Raw genomic sequence first — 20,006 nt, 5'->3', positions numbered from 1 at the left:
AAAACTTCTGTTCAGGATGAATATTGCTGCAAGTCATAGCAGATGTATTATTCATAAATCAGTAGCTTTGGATCAAGCCTAATCACAGTCTGGCCTCCACATACAATCAACGAATTTCTGAACTCCCAAGTCAATTCTCCTCATTAGAACTTGATTACAGAGCTGTGAATTTAAGTTCTTCCTGGGGATGGGAGTAGTGTTCTCCATATGGGTATTGCTGGGTGTAGTAGTTTTACTGAAAATATTGACAATTTAACTCCCATGCTTGAAATACATCTGACAAGCTTGGCTTGCAGTAAACCCAACCAATTTCTGTAGAACTGACTTCTCAGTAGACATCTACAATATTGTACTGCTCAGACTGAAGAATTTCAGAAGTATGTCCTGAAGTGACATTTCAATAGAAAAATCTAATAGAATAGAATAGAAAAAAAAATCTACGAACGTAATTCGTTCCGGAGGTCCATTCGTAACCGGAAATAGGTCATAACCCGAGGTATGCTTTCGCTAATGGCGTCTCCCGCTGCTGCCGTGCTACCGGAGTGCGACTTCCGCTCGCATCCCGGGGCAAAGTTCGCATCCAGGAGCATCTACTCCTGGGTCAGCAGAGCTTGTAACCCAAAGCATTTGTAAGGAGGGCAGTACGTAACATGAGGTTCCACTGTAAAGTTTGAAATGTAACATCTGACTGGCACATTTAAATGCTTAATCCTTCCTCCAAATGCCTGTTAGCTCTAGTAAAAAAAACAACCCAAATTCATTATCTCATTTTACATTCAGAGTGCTGCGACAGTTTCCTGTGCCTTATTTTTCTTAGACTGTGTGGTTGCTTTGTACGTGTACAGTCTTCCTGCTTTAGGACACCTCCACCTTAGCTTTCTCTGACATATTATACCTGCTGAAACGCCCAACTGTTATAGTTCATGAGTCCTTAATGCCAGGAAATTGGCCATTCCTGCCTAAAGATGGCCCAATGGGGAGAACAAATCTACTGTATGATCCTTGCATGAGGATTCAGACATGGGTATTTCAGTTTTGCTCTGGGTCAACTATGCTGCTGATCCACATGACAGTACTGATGGGTCAAGACCTTACGGCAGGATATTACTTTGTTCTTTCTTTCAAACTGTGTTTTGTACACTTCCAGTTTAGTGCTGAGCCAATAGCATGGGAAATGTCCATCTACATTTGCCCATTCCTCCCGTTAGACACTACTTCACTGTAGGATTGCACATAGTTCATACTGGCTTGGCTTTGGAAATATCCCTGGATATATATTTTTAAGTGTTCCTTAATAGTAAACAGCTTATATCTTATTGTTACCAGCCTTGGGCATCTTCAGATGGAAAATTGGGGTATACATTTATTAAAATCAAATAATAGCTTTAAAACCGGAATTTCAGTTCAAATGCACAAATCTGCAGCAGTCAAATATAAGTTACAAATTCCCTTCAAATTTACAAGCCTTGCAAGCAACATGTATAAAAGCAATGTTTCACTTAGTGAGCTTGTATTTATTTTGCTGTTCATTGTTTTTAAATGTCCAGAGAAACTGAGTAGGAAGAAAACAGCTCATTAAATGCACAGTATGAAATAACCACTCATGGAGCCACAAGTGAGTAGCTGATAGTCTACAGATAACAGCAGATTGCAAGCAGAGGTTGCATCATAGCATAATGACATAAGCCTGAGTGTGGGCAATACTAGCAAGCCCCATTTACTTGTCTCTAAAACTGAGACTTGCACCCACATTTGGAGCTATGAGCTCATTCTGTGGGTTTGAAGCTTTTGCATGGGCACAACAAGTTGCCAGAAGTCCTGCCCAACAAAAGGCCAAGATGGACTAGACCAGGCTTCCTCAAACTCGACCCTCTAGATGTTTTTGGCCTACAACTCCCATGATCCCTAGCTAGCAGGACCAGTGGTCAGGGATGATAGGAATTGTAGTCTCAAAACATCTGGAGGGCCGAGTTTGAAGAAGCCTGGACTAGACTCATCAATGAAAAGGAAGGCTCAAATGTTGAAAGGAAGATAGTATGCCTTTGTTCAACCAGGTAGAGGAACCTAATTAATTTTCAATGCTCAAATGAAATGTACTTCAATGCAAGCTGTTATTTGTTCATTGTTTCCCCCCAAGTCTTCAGATGAATTTTAGCTCAGTAATTGCTCTTTTGACTTGTGTTTTTTTTTCCAGATTCCTGCATCATTGGTGACCACCCCAAATTACAAATAAAGAACTCTACTTTCTGTATGAGTGCCTATCCAAACTTGACAATGGTAAACTATACCAGCCATGTCAACAAAACCTTTGTCAGTGGCAGTGAAGAGTACTTCAAGTAAGATTTTTTTAAGCACACACACACACACACACACACACACACACTTTTTGGAACAATTTAAAAATAAATCTCAGTCTGAAAGTCGCAGGGTAATGCATGAAATTATTAGCAGAATGAAAAAAATTGTAATTACATTGTCTGTAGGTTCTTTTTCTGCTGTTCATTAGTTGAGTGTTTATGCCAGCCATTTAGATAGGTCTTTCATATATTGGGACTTGACTATTGAGTTAATTGCTCCTGCTACAGAGACAGAAGCAATTTGATGGCATTTCAAAACAAGTACCAGGAAAACAGTACATTGTTCCGGCATTCAGGAGGTAGATGTCCTGAGGTTTGAATGTGACTTGGATCTGGGTTCAAGTTCCACCACATAATCTTTTGGTATCTTTCCCCTAAAGCTGCCATCATGTCAAGTCCTGGTAGACGTGCCTCATAGGATAGTGGTCAGAGTGAAAGCACCACAGAAATTATGGCACTCTCTCTCTTTTTTTATCTTCGTAAACTCAATTCTTGTTTTATAAACCCTGTGTTGTCTCAGATGATTTCAAATACTCTCACACCTATAGTTTTAACCACACAGTACCTAAGGAAACTTCAGAGAGACCCTAGGGAACTTTTTGAGGCTATTTGATAAGCGCCAGCCTGTTAAATAATCAATCTCTTATTTGATGCTGTCACGTACCTCAAACAGGGAAAGGGAGGGCACACTCTGTTGTGACCAGGTCTTCTTTCCCCAGATAGGCTGGGGAGGGCTGGGATATGGTTATCAAAACTTCAGTTATATTTGACAGAGGTTTTGGGATGTTGCCGTCAGTGATTTACGATTTTGCTCATATGTGATCTGTGGCATATCTGTGTTAGGAATCCGATATCTGCAGGATTTTTTTGGCTAGCTCCCTACTTTAAGAAACTGACTGTACCAAACTATCATTGTCTATTTTCTAAAGCCAGATTAAAAGTTTTCCCATCCAAAGTGTTGAGAGGAAGATTGGCTGGCATCCCATACCAAGATAGGCTGTGCCCAAGTTCCCAGGATGCCGAATGTATGAAACACATTTTATTACACAGTAGTCTGTATAGTATAAACAGGTTAGATAGCATCAAACCAATATTAACAGAACAACCTGGAATTGATTAATCCTTTTAGCTTATGGTTCTCCTTGAGGATAAGACTGTTACTATTACACTAGGTGTAGCAAAATTTCTCTCGGAGGCAGCAAGTATCAGAAATCACTAAGTATGGCCTAAGGCTCCTCAGTTGGCTAGCGAGGACGCTCTTATGCCTTAATAACTATTGATATTTATACCATTGTTAGACTATGTATTTTGGATCTATGGACCACAATAAAGCTGTGTGTGTGTGTGTGTGTGTGTGTGTGTGTGTGTGTGTGTGTGTGTATTTGAGATTACAAAAGTAAACGCCGGAGGAATTTGGCCTGCAATGACTCACATTGGCATTTTGATTCTCAGGTACTTTGTATTGAAGATTTCTGCAGGAATTGAATATCCTGGTGAAATCAGGTGGCCTTTGGCTCTCGCTCTCTTTCTGGCTTGGGCGATTGTCTATGCCTCTCTGGCTAAAGGAATAAAGACATCAGGAAAAGTAAGAGTATCTTTCTTTAGACTTCTCAGAGCCAGAACTCAATGAAATATAGTATGACTGAAGAACTAAGTATTGCCAAACTACTGAATAGTTTGTTGATAAACGTGAAAGCAGCGTAGCACATATCCTCTTGCATGGTAGCTGAAGAAAAGTTTCATTGATAGGAGTATCTGCTCTGTTTTTCAAATTTGACATACTCATGGCTTGCTGCCTACATTCCTTGTGCTTTCAGAATTGATATTGGATTGCATCCTAAAAGGTGAACGGAAAGAGTCCAGCAAAATATGATAAATTCATTTTATCAAAAGATGCATTCCAAAGACAAGGGATGCAGCAGCTGGCTGGATTACTTCTTTTTGCAAGATGCATGGTAACCAAGAAAGTGCTTACACTGGGGCAAGGACATTTAGCTGCACAATGGAACTTCCCTTCCTCCCCCTCTCTCTGCATGTCTCCCAAAAGCCCTGCTAAACCCATGTTGGGAGTTCACAACCTCCAGAGCAGATCTGGGGAGGATCTGGAGCATGCAGGGAGAAGAGAAGGAAGTTCTGTTGTGCAAGTGGAAATCCTTGTGCTAGCAGAAGTACTTCACTGGATACCTCAGAGAGTGAATACCGTACAGTACAACAGAAGCACCATTTCCCAGCCTGTGTACACTTGCTCAACTATCCCCTCTTTATAGGAGGGTTTTCAGGTTTTTACAATGTTCTGTGAGGCTAAAAATAGCAATGGAATAAAATTAATGAGTTTGTACAGTATGGAAAACAGGACAAAATATACCATATTGCCTTCAAGTTTAGTTAGTTTAAACACCACTAGCTTTCTTCAGTTCAGGAACATAGATAATATCTTTTTTCAACATTGTCCTAAAGGTAATTAAAATATGAGTGTGTCCCCCTACAAACTTTATAAAGATTAATTGTCTAATAAAATGACTTCTGCATAAGCCTGCATGAGGCCGAGCAGCTTGTTTATAAACCTGCTCTATTTTAAAGTGTGAGGGTAGATAACAAATGGGTTGGGGACATCATTAAATGGAAAAAGTAAATAGATTTCAAAGATATCCCAACTGTACTGAAAAGAGAGTCCTAGAATGGTAGAACTAGCCTTGTTTCGGGCTTAGCCTCTTTACTCTCAGCCTCAGCTCCCTCTCCCTCCTCTCTTTCTCTCCCCACACATTAGTTCGTTTTTAGCTCACTTGACTGCTCCCTCTGCAGGGAAGCTCTGTTCCCAAAGCACAAGAAGCAAGGTTCTGTAGTTAGCTGCTGGGTCATAAAAGAAAGGGCTTACATACATATACACCTCTCCCTCTCCTTTCTCAATCCCCCTTTACTTCAACAGCGGACTTACCATGCTGGGCTCAGAACACCTTGGCCAATCTTGGGTAAGCTCCAGGCTTAGATCCCTCCCTTTTTTCACCAGCAGGCAGGTAATGCCCATCTCACCTGCATGAGTGCTAACCACGATGTATAGATCAGAGGGAAAAGAAGCATTTTTCAGCCCAACTGCAACATTCACTTCTGGGCAACTGCAATGTGCTGGAGCAATTAGTGTACAGTAGTTTTGATCTTTGTAGATCAAAATGCTCGAACACCCTTTCCTGTCCTCCACTGAGCCAGGCGTTCAAGGACAAAATCTAGCCAGGCAAAACCACTCAAGGTCAGAGAGTGGTGTGGCCTGGAGAAAGTTACAAAGGCTGGAGGGAGAGGCCTGGAGGGTTCCTTTTGGCCCCTGGATCTGAGTGAGGCTACCCTCCCTTGCTTTAGATGGTTCTTTTATCAGAGGGGAGCAACTGGGGAAGCAGAATCAAGCACAACCATCAGTATATATATATATATATATATATATATATATATAGAGAGAGAGAGAGAGAGAGAGAGAGAGAGAGAGAGAGAGAGAGAGAGAGAGAGAGAGAGAGAGAGATGGGATCTTAAATAAATGGCTGCTGTGCCTGCTGACAGAGCACCACATTTTATGAAAAACTACCTTGATTTTCATTGGTTTGAAGGGTCACATGCATGAATAGGAAAAGCATCAGCTACACATAAATACTGTTATTGTTATTGTTATTGTGGTTTTTCATAGATAGCAACATTTCAATAATCCTATTATCTCTGTAGGTTGCTCATATATTCCCATGAGCCTATGTGCTAACTCTGCCTGGGTAATGCATTGTCGTGGACAGTAAGCCTGCTTATAGGATCCACCCAAATGAGTAATTCTTTGTCTCTGTGTGGTCTCTTTAGGTGGTGTACTTTACTGCTACATTCCCTTATGTAGTGCTCATCATCCTACTCATCAGAGGAGTAACTCTGCCAGGAGCTGGGAATGGAATATTGTACTTCATCACACCTAAGTGGGAGAAACTGATTGATGCTATGGTGGGCTTATTATTCCAGTTATAACACTCTAATAGGGTGAATAATTCATACAGATTTATTATTTGCTGTGTATTAAGAAAGCATACAGAGATATGCTATGCTGTGCTGAATCAATTACGTGCAAGCTGATCTGGCTAAATCTGTTGCATACATTGCATTAGGCGTTCTAATAAGGTTAGGTTTGCACATCCTTCAGTACATTGCTCCATTTATTTTAGTGGGTTGCACTTTTTCTGGTTGTGAGGAAGTCAAACATGGCTATCAGCAAGGTGAGCTAGCTCTCTGCACATCCACATCCATGCTTCATGCGTTATGTGGAATGAAATGTCACACTCCCAGAGAACAGTGTGTGAGCTCACCTGGTCACTTATCAGATTACAGTGCAAATTGTTCCTTATCTAGTGACGTTTAGATTACATTTGGGCTGCCTTGTTGGGTCAGTCCGAGGCGTATCTGCTCCAGTGTCATGGACCCAACAGCAATAGGAATTCCATAAATTTGGCTAACCTGTTTTTGTGTGTGTGTGTCCATCATCACATTTTGCAGTAGTAATTTGTATTACAGTATTTCCTACAATCCCATAAATTCTACTGCTTGGAGCAGCCTGCTTCTTCTTGTCCTGCGGTAGGACCAGATGTGCTACTTCTGTATAGCCTCTTTTACAATCAGTTTGAATTGTAGGGAGCAATCCTGTACACAAGAAACTGGTGTAAAGCCAAGCCAGTGTGAATTGAGCTGGTGTCATGTCAAATCAGATCCACACTCCATTCAGCAACAAGGCTACTGCTGCCTAAGCTGGCCTATACCTGCAGAGGGAAACAAAGCCTTTAAAACAAAGTTCGAGTTACACCATCCCTTTTGGCAGCTTAACCTACACTAGGTTGCCAGGCAGGGGCATAGCCAAGGTGGGGGGCAGGGGCGGCGGCAACTGCCCCCCAATCAATACAAATCAATGCAGATATGAGGTTCTGTTCTCCCTAATAAAAATCCTGGCTACGCCCATGTTGCCAGGGCATGTGACTAAACAGAATGGGTTTAGAATCCAGCCTAAATAACCCTGGCCCTCTGGTCCCATCCCAACACACTCCTTTGTGGGGGCTTATGTCAATTTAAGATCCTTCATGGTGGGCTCAACTGGTTGGAAAATATACTAATGTCTCTCCAGCAGAGCCAAAGATGAGGGAATTAAGCCTCCATAACCCAACTGTGACAGGAACCTCCTGACTCAGCTGGAGATGTGTGGATCCTAATCTACTCATCCTGGTGTATCTTGAGATAGGATTGCTCCTATAGTCAACAACACTATTGATTTTTAAAATAACTTGCTGAAAAAATGTTTGTTGAAGTTGATGCTCATTTTCTTCATGGGACTTTTTTTTTTAAGGTGTGGAAAGATGCTGCCACTCAAATATTTTTCTCTTTGTCTGCTGCATGGGGTGGCCTGATTACTTTGTCTTCCTATAACAAATTTCATAACAACCTGTACAGGTAAGTAGAATGATTCCACGAACCCAATGGCTTTATGGTGACTGAGTGGCACTGTTAATTCCAGAAACTTATAGAAATAACTAGCTGGCCCGGACACACGTTGCTGTGCCTGACTCAGGGTCCTCGTTTCCCAGGAAATGATGTTTCCTGCTCCCCCTAGGCTATGTGTCCCCCCCTGTTGTTGTGCCTCATCCCTGTGATTCCTCCCATCCTGTCACGACCCATGAGGTATCCCGTCCCCTCTCTCTCCCCCCCCCGGTCATCCCTGTGACTCACCCCACCCTGGCTCAACTGATGACCTATTCGGCCCCCTCCTCCCCCCACCCCCATATGAGAGTGACCACATACCATTTTCAAGGACATATGTCACACCCATGCAAAGCAAAAACCCCGTGTTTCAGAACACACCACTCAGCCAAAAGTGATATGTGTTTTTTCCTCTGCCCTGTTGTTGTGCCTTATCCCTGTGAATCTTCCCATCCTATCGTGACCCATGAGGTATCCCTCCCCGCTCCCCCACCCCGGGTCATCCCTGTGACTTCCCCCACCCTGGCTCAACCCATGACCTATTCAGGCCCCTACCCCACCCCACCCCACTCAGGGCTCCACTCAGCCTATTCTTTATAGTCTAGCCGAGGCCTAGTCTGTAGGCCTTGGCTCAGCCTAGTATGTAAATGCGAGCTGAGGCCTCCGCCCTGTATCTCCATTCCTTGGCCCCCATCCTTGGAAAAGGAACTGTCAGCTTCTGGGTTCTATTTCCCAGCATGCACTTTTATCTGATCTGTGTGTTCTGAAACACGGGATTTTTGGTTTTGTTTACTTTGCACAGGTTTCACATTTGTGTACGGAAAGTGTCTTAGGTTACTCTCTTATTCGCATGTGGCGTTGTGTTCAAATTTCAACGCTATCGGTCAAGCGGTTTCGTTGAACATTAGAGAGGAATGGACATGCCCAGTTTACCCACACCCACAGAGATTTAGATCCTTACAAATGATCTGGTTGTTTATGAATTTTAAAATGTAATTAGGATTTCCAGTGGTTCCTAATTATTTGACACAGCCAGACCACTGAAAGAAGAAAATTGGGTGATTTGGATTGATATACCCAATCAGTAATAAAACCAGTCTATGCATTTAAAACTGTCACATAGCAGAACTATTTCAAATTGTTGGAGAGAATTACATGCTACCTCATGTGGGGGCAGGCCAAGGAGGGAACTTCTTGTACATAAGAAATTAGAATGCCAGGGAGAGCCCTGCTTCCTGATATGCCACCCTCCAGTAGGGAGGGAATTTTGGAGGGAATTTTGCAAGGCATTCAATATGTGGTCCCTCTCCCTTCAGTAAGTTCAGGAAGGCCAGCAACACACAATACTTCTGGACCTTGCAGGACCCAGAAGTTCTGTTGTTTGGCTAAATTGTGCCTGATTCTGTGGCCATGAAACCTATGACATTGTTTGTAAAGCACAATTTCTTTCAAGAATGGAAACACTCCAGCACCTGTGATGCAGGTCCTCAAAACCCACTGGGCTCCTTCTGAGGTTGGTGTGCCCTACTTTCTATTGAAAGCTTGCCCTAATTAAAAATAGGCCAGGTTGAAAAGCAACCTTGGGAATTGCCAAGAAGAACCTGGGCTGGCAGCATGAAATACAACACAAGCATAATCTCTACTGGAAAAAGCCTGGAGATTTAGAAATAGGTCAGAATCCAACTGTGCTCTGAGCACTCTGCATTAGAAAGGGTAATGTGCAGTTTCCAAAATGGCAATGGCTGTATCACCTCTGCTGTTATATCACTGAGCACAGTGATTATTCCTGAAATTGTATCAGCACCTAGTTAAGATTAAGAAAAGCTCTCTAAAGTCGAACTAAAGCTGGAACCTTTGATTAAAAGTAATGGGTAACTTCCTACAGAGCCGAGAAGTTTGCTCTCTTATAAATGCAGGCCCATTCCATATTTGGTTTTGATTGATTGCTTTATTTATTCAACACATTCCTACTCCAAGTGCTCCACTATTTGAAGCAGCTTCAAAATGCAAATGCAAGGAACAGTAGAACCCAGCAACCCCAACAATAGCTCATAAGAAGTGTGCATGCACATGAAAGCTCATACCAATGACAAACTTAGTTGGTCTCTAAGGTGCTACTGGAAGGAATTTTTTTATTTTGTTTCGACTATGGCAGACCAACAGGGCTACCTACCTGTAACTAGAACATTCAGAAAATATGTGAGCAAATGAGGTAGGCAACAGGTCTCCAGAATGCATAGAATAACTGGTACTACATTCCAGGGCAGAGAAATACGTCTAAAGCGAATTTAAAACACTTTAACAGCTACTGTGCTGTATTTGGCTATAAAAATGCACTGAAGAATGAAGGAATGTTGGGACTCGTAGTTCAAGAAAGCTTGTCACATAGGCTGCATTCACGTGGCAGTGCATTCTGTTTTCCCAGAGTTTCATTTCCCATTTCCCTGACCTCATCAAGAACAGAAGGGAGGCAGTTTTTGTAGATTCTCTGATTCCCCTGGCCACCTCTCAAGCTGCTCTGGAAGGTCTGGATCGGGGGAGGGAAAGCACAAGGATGTAGGGGAGAGTGACCAATTGGGCTTGGATGCCTATCTTCTGCACATTATGTGCTTCCCAATAATTCATAAGGGAGGCACAACTCTTGGTGCTATGCTGCTTTTACCATCAAAATGGTTAAAGAATTAATATACAGTACATGCATGTTCAAGCAGAACTGACAGGCCCTTTTGTGTGCTTTTTTAGCCTAGGGGCCAGCCTGCACCATCTGATTTTCTTGCACTCTTCTTTAACACATGCCCTAGTTCTGTCATCTTTTGCAGAGGATTTTAAAGAGAGGAGTAGTGATCTCTCTGCAAAAGCTTATGATCTCACTTCCTAACCAGCTACCTCTCTCTCCTTCCTTGAAGCATTTACTTTTAAAGTGACATATACTTTTGTGTGTGCAGATTCTAGCCTCATAGCTGTTAGAAGGAATCACTATAATTAGTCTGGTCTTTCAGAATCACTTTTATGACAACCTGGATTTTATGGAATGACTGTCTCCCTATCATTTGATAACATGATTTCTTTTTGGGTTTCACTGTCAGTCAGCATTTTTCTGTCAAGGGAATGGTAAATTATGTTTCTTTGCGGTTATTCCCTATGCCCAAAAGAAGTCTCAGACATCAAATTAATCTTCATAAGTAAGATACTTTAAACACCCATCATCTTTAAATGAAATAGAAAAATAACACAGCCATAGCAAAGGCAGCATAACAATATAAAAACCATTTTGACCAGCAGCCAACACAGCAATTTAAAACCCACCCACTCCAAAATGCTATGGTTTTCTTGAAAACTGCAATGGAACTGGCTGTATAAGCTTCCCTGGGGAGTAAGTAAGTAATGCTGTACTTAAGAGTTCTTGAAGTCTCATTAGATTTGCTTTCTAATGACTGTTAGAACCATTTTCTTTTCTGTTTTTTGGGGGGGGAGTCATGATCAATGGTATCTTGGCTGCTGCTTGCACGTTAATGAAATAATCACCGAGAGTTTTATTGCCAGCAAAATCTAAATCTTTGAGCCTTCTAAATTTGAGGCTCTGCTATTTCCACTCATGATACAGCCATGCATTCCTATGCATATCAACACCAGAGGAAGCCCAATTGAGTTCATTTACTTATCAGTAAGATTACAGCCCCCAAATGACATTTTAGCTTCTCTTGTGACTGTTTTTGCCACTGCTCTTAATGCAAGACTAGCATGCAGACAATGATATATTCCAGGCTGCAGGTTTCATTGTAGATTAATTTAAGCATCAACTAGTTTAAGTCTCACTGGTGTGAAGCTCAAGGGTACATATATGGGGTTATTCTATTTCATCTTATAACAAGCCTGTGGGGAGGGTTGGGCAGAGAGAAAGTGACTCGTCTGAGGCATCTCAAGTCTCCCTAGTCTAAGCAGACCACCTTATCTATACTGAATGCTCTCATTTCTATATTAAAAAAAATTCCAAACTCAGAAGAGAATCTGAGTGAAGAGTGTCAGCCATGCATACAATCCACAATATGACGGGGACATTCAGGTGTAGGAGAACCATCAGGGCCGGCCCTAAGGCAAGGCTGGGTGGTGCAATGCACCAGGGCACCATGCTACCAGGGGGCGCTGCGCCGTGCCCTCCAGACAGCCGTGGTGGGAAAGGGGGGGCGCCGGAGGGATCTTCGCACCACGGCGCCAAATATGCTCAAGACGGCCCTGAGAATCATAGTGCATTATGTCTTGGGTTCACCCTGTCTATATTTTGATCCTGAGCCTATGTTTTATTTAACTAGACATTTGCACACACTTCTTGCTTTTTACACTTACTAGAACCCTTGCCAGATAAGTCCTTCTGATGTCTAAGGATGGAAATTTATGTCATAGCAGCTGACCTGTGTGTAAGAGCCAGGTTGTGCAGCACGTGTGGATGTGAGAAGAGAGCCAAGCTTTTCCCCTGCCTTTGTTTCCCCATAAAATTGCTCTGCTGCAGACATGCCCCCTGAACATGGGGTTCCCAGACAAGAAGTAACCCCCTGCCAGGGAGAAGCCATTTCAACGGGGAAACCATGGCTGTTGGGAAGACTCATGCCACATTATAAACAGTCTCCACCTACCTGCTTTCATATGAATTGGCAGTTATCACTTTCAATCTACCTACCAGTATCATGGTGCTGAAGACCTATAGTTATAAGTCGAGATTCCTTCCTTCCTTCCTTCCTTCCTTCCTTCCTTCCTTCCTTCCTTCCTTCCTTCCTTCCTTCCTTCCTTCCTTCTCACTTTACCCTTTCCCCATATGTTTTTCTCAATGTGTCCTGACCACCTATAGGAACATGCACACCTCCCCCCCCCAACCCCTGGTGCTCTGTGGGTTTTTTAGTCTTCTCTCAGCACCTCTGTTTCCTTTTTGCACTCAGCTATAGGGGAAAAAACCCCAGCTTCTTGCTGTCTCTTTTCCTTAGAGTCAAAAAGCCCCCCCTGCAGGTAGCATCCTATTAGAACCGTTCTCTCTCTTCTAATTGGATCCTACCTGCAGAGAAAGGGAGAGTCAACAGTTGTAATTGGATGCCACCAGCAGTGAGATGTTTTCTCTCCTCTTTTCCAAGTGTGCTAACTAATCAAAATGGTAGCAGGGCCTTCATAGACAACATGGGAGAGAGTGAAGAGAAACTTGGACTTTGTGGCCATTATAATTTATAATTGGTCCAGGGGGGGGGGCTAAAGAGCTTGATGGGCAACCTCGTATGTCTCTGTGGCTGCAATTGTGTCCAAAGGTGCCACCTTAAGGCCCCCAGAAATAGAGACATTAGTGGGAAAGAAAGCCTCCAACCCCAATTATCCGTGTTTGTGAAGTAAACATATTGAAGTAAAAAAGAGAAGGAGAGCTGTAGAGCAGCTTTTATGTCATAATTTACCTCAGTACAGCTAAATTTTATTTTAAACATTTCCCCCTTCAGTGCAGACTGAAAAATTATCTTGGATTTGTAACAATCTGTTACAGCACATACCCCAGCTTAAAATTCTGTGAGAGTGATAAGCTTTCTTAGTGAGCCGTATTTCCGTCTGATGCTGATCCAGAGCCAGGGGGGGAAAAGTTTCCTTTAGAACAAAGTTAGAACACAGCAATCTGTTTCTATAGTTAGCATTATCAAGTCTCAGCAAGAAGGAAAAAATGATTACTTAAGGGAAGTCTTCCTTAGAGGTCTACAGGAACTGCAGGGTGCTTTTTATGGCAGGTTTCTAGATATCTTTTCATCATCTGATAAACAAACGACATTGAAACTGAAAACTCTTTGATATTATTTTGGAAGAAACCACTCCATTTATATTTTTTGAGCTATGAATTTATTGAAGTATGCATATATCTGCCTGAAAACAAGCCTTCCCATGTCCAAAGCTTACAAGTGCCTGTAGCACCTTTCAGTTCTGGTTGCTACAGGCATCCATGGAGCAATTCTTCCAGCCCCCTCTGTATCAACACTGATGAGGCTATTGAACACATGGCTGCAATATAAATTGGCCCAAAGTTCCCTGGAAGTATTCATTGCAATAGTGAAAGGGAAGGGAGGAAATCTACTACCCTAAATTTTGTAAGAACCTTTATTGAACTAATAGAACTAAACAAACGGGCAAAGCAACTGCTTATATACATTTCTGAAGGCCTGGGCCACTCCCACTCCCAATGTGATTGGCTTCCAAGCTGCGAATCATAACTCAGAGTTTAAGGGCCAATGGCAGAGCCCAAATCCTGAAGTGTTCTGTGATTGAATATCATGTATCGAATCAGAACACAGGGGCTCAGAATCCTTAGTTCAGACTCAAACTCAGGCAACACAGACCACTACATAACAGTATAACTTTGGTAGCTTAGTGGTTATTCCAGGATAGCTCACTATCTTGTTCTAATGTTAAAATCTTTTCAGATAAATTTTCCCCAGTGCTTTTTTTTCTGGGGGTACGCTGGGGTATGCATACCCCTAAACATTTTGTGAATCTAAGTTTGGCCTCATTGAGGGGCAGTACTTCAATATGAGTAGGAAAAAGAGAGTACCTGTATCCCTAAACATTTTTTTAAAGAAAAAAACACTGTTTTCCCCCATTCCTAAAACTGCACAAATTGTATAAACAGGCCACATTTCTTTCAACTTTTATTACCTTGTTTGACTTTCACTCTTCCTGCTCAGAGGAACACTTTGTTTTTGAATCTAGTTTATAAAAGACAGTGACTTCATCAAAGCTGTAAGGGAGGTTGATAGCTGTTCAACTACGCCTTCAAACCTGGGCTTCAAACATTCAAAAATAGTTATTACACCACACTGTTCCACCTACATATAAGCCACACAATTAGGCATATGTGCCCAAATGCTGAAATATGATCTTGGTCTGATATGGTAATAATACTGGGTGATTCATAATGAAGTATACAGTTTCAACGCACTGTAAAAAAAGAAGAATGTAATATATCTTATGTTACCTGTAACAGAATTGTAGGGGAATGTTTAAAGTTTTTTCAGAAACAGTCACAGATGTTCTATGTGTGCACCCCTTGTCACACGACACACATCAAACCGGTAATCAATTTCTGCTCAAACGCAAGTTAAGATATCTGAATTAAGTGCAGTGATAGTGGCTCCGCTAAATTAAGTGCAGTGATAGTGGCTCCGCTAAATCAACAGGAAGGGAAGGGGAGAATACCTTCTCCTTTACGTACCCCCACAGAAAAAAGTTTCAGTTTTTTCATGCCAATCGTAGATACATTTTCTGCTTAGAGAAAATGCCGTTCACACAACAGTTACAGATTCCGTTTGGTCAATTCAGGAACACAAAACACTTTCTCCACTGCAGACGTAGCCATTTTGCCTGACTAGTCACATGACACGCACACTATCGCCTGTGTCATTTCCCACAGTAGCAGAACACAAACTTTATGAGTACATCTATCTCACGGTTCACAATTATGGTCCGTGTTGTTGCCTGTTACTGTCTTATAGCATCTGGAAACTGTATACTTCATTATGAATCACCCTGTATATCTCTCCTTCAAAAAGATGACATGAAGTTTGCCATCCTAATAATATGTATGTGTGAGAGGATGAGCAACTCAATTTGTTCAACCAATAGGTACTGTATTTTAGAGTGTGGTGGGATCACAGTTATAATTTCCCATAGTTTTTGAAATATCATATTTTTGTGGTGGAATCAGTTAACTATTACCGGTAACCACTTTGTAAGTTTTTATTTTCATATTAGTAGAATGGCTTTTTATAAGTAGTAAACTCTTGGATGTTGTTGTTTTACTTAAAATATGTATTTTCTTTTGGTATTGTGTCTACTAAGAGTTGGTGTTCCACAAAGGATAAATTATTATCTATGTATCCACTGTCACTTCTACTGTGCGTATTTTCTTTCATCTTTTTATTTCTTCAGGGACACCTTGATAGTAACTTGTACCAACAGTGCCACAAGTATATTTGCAGGCTTTGTCATCTTCTCTGTTATTGGTTTTATGGCAAATGAGCTCAAAGTAGACATTGAAGATGTTGCCGACCAAGGTATGAGAGTTTGTTTCAATTTATGAATGGTATAGCATGGGGCAATGGGGGTCCCCCTCCGGTTTGCAAGTCAGCCTGCAAATGTACATTATTCAGAATACCTGGGTGGGGGCACTACCACAGGTTCCCAGTCTGGATTTGGTTTACTGTGCCCCCGTTTGTATATTGGGGAAATATACTCCTATTAGAGTAACTAGGAGATTTTTCTGCAAGGCAAATTGTATATGGGAGGTCCCTAGTCTGGATCAAGACCCTGGCCTAGGAGGTAGGATGGTTATCATAATTTGCTCCCCTCTGTGATCCCATTCTGGATTGGGCATATAATTTGCATGAGAGAAAAAAAGCTCTCAACATGAGGTTATTTTCAGATGTAAATTGCAGGTGTGGACCAAGGAGGACATGCCCTGAAGGGCCATATGGAAATTCTCCAAGGGCCACATCTATCCCACAGGCCAGAGGTTTCCTATCTAGCCATAGAGGTTCTGAATTGGGCTCTGGAACCAGTGATGAGCTAGATGAGGGTAAGGAAACTAAACTTAAATCCAGATGAGGTGCTGTTAGTCTGCAGGGAGAGAGTATCAGCTTGTTAAGGATGGGGTTACACTCCCCTTAAAACAGGGCTGGGGAACTTGTAGCCCTCCAGATGTTGCATTGGCACTCCTACCACCCCTGATCATTGGCTATATTGGCTGAGACTGATGGAAACCAGAGCCCAACAAGACTGGAGAGCCTTGTATTTACTTAAACAATTTGTATACTTCTTAATCATAGTTGTCTCTAAGCGGTGTAGAAGAGACCCAATACAATAAGACTAAAAATTAGTTAAAGTTATAAAATCCTTTATAACTTTAATTGAATCCTAATTAAAGTCTGCTGGAATAAAAAGGATTCAGTAAGTACAGGGAGGGGACCTGTCTGATCTCATCTGGAAGGGAGTTCTTCTTCTGAAACTCAGCAGTTGTTCTCATGTGTGCCCAACTCTTAGTGGCCATAACTCTTGCCTGACATTAATTTAGGGGGTCCAAATCAAGGGGGATCGGAAATTTCATTTTCTGCAATTAAATTTTCCCAGAGGGCATGATGAATTTTAGAAACTCATTATTTTGATTCCTTAATTTACTTTCCACATGTAAGGAGCTAGTGCAAACAGCCGCCTTATCTATAGTAGTCAAGAAGAAATCTTTAATCAAGAGATGAAAGAGCATGCTTATGAATATATAAGGTCCCCTAAGCCTTCTTGCCCAGAAAAGCTGGCAGTTAGCAGCAGGTTTTTAAAGAGAGTTGCTTGCATCACATCACAGAAATAAAAATAATCTTCAACCAACAATTCTTTTAATGCTTGTCATAGTTCCCAAATATTTTGTGAAGTACCTATTTAAATTAACTCTCTTGCTGCTAAATTATACCAGCTCTACTGCATTACAACGTAGTGCAAAAAAACTGATGGGGAAGGGGAATCTGTCTATTGTAAATAAAATATGAAGTGACAGTGAAGAAGGCTTTTTACTGAAAAAAGGAAATGTGTTTGTGCCACAATTAAAACCAGTAGGATTAATGAGGGACAGTGGATGTGTTTCATAATAATTTGTATGATTATTGATCAACAGATAAATATTAGTTTCTTGTGTTCTAGGTCCTGGGATTGCCTTTGTAGTATATCCTGAAGCTTTAACCAGGCTTCCTCTTTCACCTTTCTGGGCTATAATTTTCTTCTTGATGCTTCTAACACTTGGCTTGGACACTATGGTAAACTTGCCTTCTTTCACCTACCTTGCTATTGACTGTTACAGGACCGAAGAGTGCATCTTTGATTAATTTTAATGTAACTGGTTACAAGCAGGAGCCTAGCACAAACCCAAGGTTTTCAGGCAAAATAAACATACAGGCAGTACAATCGTATGCATGTCTGCTCAGAAGTAAATCCCATTGAGTTCAGTGGGACTTAGTCCCAGGTAAGTGTGTGTAGGATTTGAGCCAAAACTGAGGTTAAACCCCAGTACTAGAATTGACCTCAGTGAAAATATGTCACAGCAGGAGCCATACTGAATTTAATTACCACATTCAAGTTGCCTTTGGGATGGAAGAAGAAACAGAAAGGTGTTAATCAGGCAGGCCTGTAGAGAGAGTGACCCACAAACTTGGACCAAAATCAAAGTGGAGGTTTTCAGTTCATGGAAGGGGCTAGACAGTGGTTCCCAAACTCCCTTCATCCCATGGACCACCTGAAAATTGCTGGGGGTCTTAATTATTTCCCCCCTGTTGTAGCAATGGCAATGTGCTATGCTAGATGCTGTATTGGTTTGACCCATCCTTACTTGGTGTATTTCAATGATACCACTCCTATTGAGAGTACCTAGGCTGCTGAAGAGGAAAGAAGACTTCTGTTTCAAGGGAGGGAGAGTGAGGTGTCATGCAGCTTATTCCACGCATATTTACTCAGAAGTAAGCCTCACCAATATTAATGATTAAAAATGCATAGGACTGCAGCCTTAGGAGGTTGGTCTCATGCATCTCTGCTCAAAAATGTTCTCTGTGGTGCTTACTTGAAAGTAAGGATCGTGGTTTACAGCCTAGAAAACTTAATTGGTGTTACTCCTCCTTACTGGTGTCTCTCAACAATACCAGTCATGTTGAGAAGGCCTAGGCCAGACACCCCCAAACTTCGGCCCTCCAGATGTTTTGGACAACAATTCCCACCTTCCCCGACCACTGGTCGTGTTAGCTAGGGATTATGGGAGTTGTAGGCCAAAACATCTGGAGGGCCGCAGTTTGGGGATGCCTGGTCTAGGCTGTTGCAGGAAAGAACATTTGCTTCAAAGAGGGGAATAAGAGGGTGTAAATGGAAGGAGAAGGGAAGGAAGCATGGTGTTTGGGAAACTGTGGGCTAGAGGACAGTTGGCTCAAACTTGGCTTTGTCAGGCAAACCAGGGTCAGGTAAGCCTACTGGCATGAGGTAAACTATTGTTCTAGCAGGAGGCTGATGTTTCAAAGTATGCAGAGCCACCAGGGGTCAAGGAAAGGCAGGGTAGGTCCTGGAAGTAGGCACCTTTTTCAGCATACTTCAAGATGTCTGGTGTCTCCGTTGAAGATCAATTCAATAATCAAATATTGCCATTTTTGAGGCATATGGTGCAAGAGGGCCAGAAACATTATGTGGAATGCATGTTGCTTCACTGTTTTGCATCTCCAATGCCACAAATGTATGTGTAAAATTGCTCCAGTGGATCATTTGAACTGATCAGCTATTCACCCAGAGCTATCTGAGTAGGTGGTGTGTTTTGTATGTTTTAAAGATTATTTAGATTGTGCAGGCTGGCATAGAATCATAGAATTGTAGAGTTGGAAGGGACCCCATGGGTCATCTAGTCCAACCCCCTGCAATGCAGGAATCTTGCCCACAGCTGTCCCTGGGTAGGCTTGAACTACCAACCTTCTGGTTAACAGCCAGACACATTGTCCCATCTGCACCTTCTTATTCATGCTGGCTACTTAACCCACAGTTAATGCAGATTATTGTTTGCAATCTTACAGGAATAGTTTCGTGTAGGGATCTACTTTCTGCTGAGTAGAAGAGTCCATTAGATGATCTTCAAAGAGCTTACATACCAGTTTCTGTTTCATAGAGTGGTAGCAGCAATGTTACATATGCCATGTTAAACAAAATGTGTCTTTGTGTGTATGATTGCTATTGTCTTACTTGTTCTTTTTTTGATATTCCTTAGTTTGCCACTATTGAGACGATAGTGACATCTGTTTCAGATGAGTTCCCAAAGTACTTACGTACGCACAAGCCTCTGTTTACTCTTGGATGCTGTCTTTCCTTTTTCATCATGGGCTTTCCTATGATCACTCAGGTAAAAGTGTTGCCATAATATGTACACATTACATCCCATGTTTTCTCCTATTGCAACAAGGCCTGTTCCTACAATGGGTAGGAAGAAGTCCATGGGATTACAGTATTAGGTTTTCAAATGAAATGCATGGATCAAAGTGAAATTTTATCCCACATGTGATACAGAAGATTACAGAATATGATTTGGCATTAAGGTAATATCTGCATTCTTGCAATATCTTATTATCATGAATATTAACCTTTTACACT

The 20,006-nt window shown here is 41.8% G+C and overlaps 1 protein-coding gene across 1 annotated transcript in view; it reads left to right on the top strand.

Annotated features, from left to right (window-relative positions):
- The window catches only part of SLC6A5 (solute carrier family 6 member 5), a 61,577-nt gene that overhangs the window by 18,420 nt on the left and 23,151 nt on the right, over nt 1-20,006 (top strand). Inside the window, exons 5-11 of the mRNA XM_088668274.1 lie at nt 2,195-2,336; nt 3,810-3,942; nt 6,189-6,323; nt 7,708-7,811; nt 15,780-15,904; nt 17,538-17,650; nt 19,627-19,758. Of these exons, the coding sequence (XP_088524400.1) occupies nt 2,195-2,336; nt 3,810-3,942; nt 6,189-6,323; nt 7,708-7,811; nt 15,780-15,904; nt 17,538-17,650; nt 19,627-19,758 (884 nt within the window). The remainder of the gene's footprint in view (nt 1-2,194; nt 2,337-3,809; nt 3,943-6,188; nt 6,324-7,707; nt 7,812-15,779; nt 15,905-17,537; nt 17,651-19,626; nt 19,759-20,006) is intronic.

This window comes from Zootoca vivipara, chromosome 1, assembly GCF_965207765.1.
Source record: "Zootoca vivipara chromosome 1, rZooViv2.hap1.1, whole genome shotgun sequence".
In the NCBI taxonomy this organism is placed as follows: domain Eukaryota; kingdom Metazoa; phylum Chordata; class Lepidosauria; order Squamata; family Lacertidae; genus Zootoca; species Zootoca vivipara.
The sequence above is the reverse complement of the archived record's forward strand: the minus strand, read 5'-3'. Positions and strand labels throughout refer to the sequence as shown.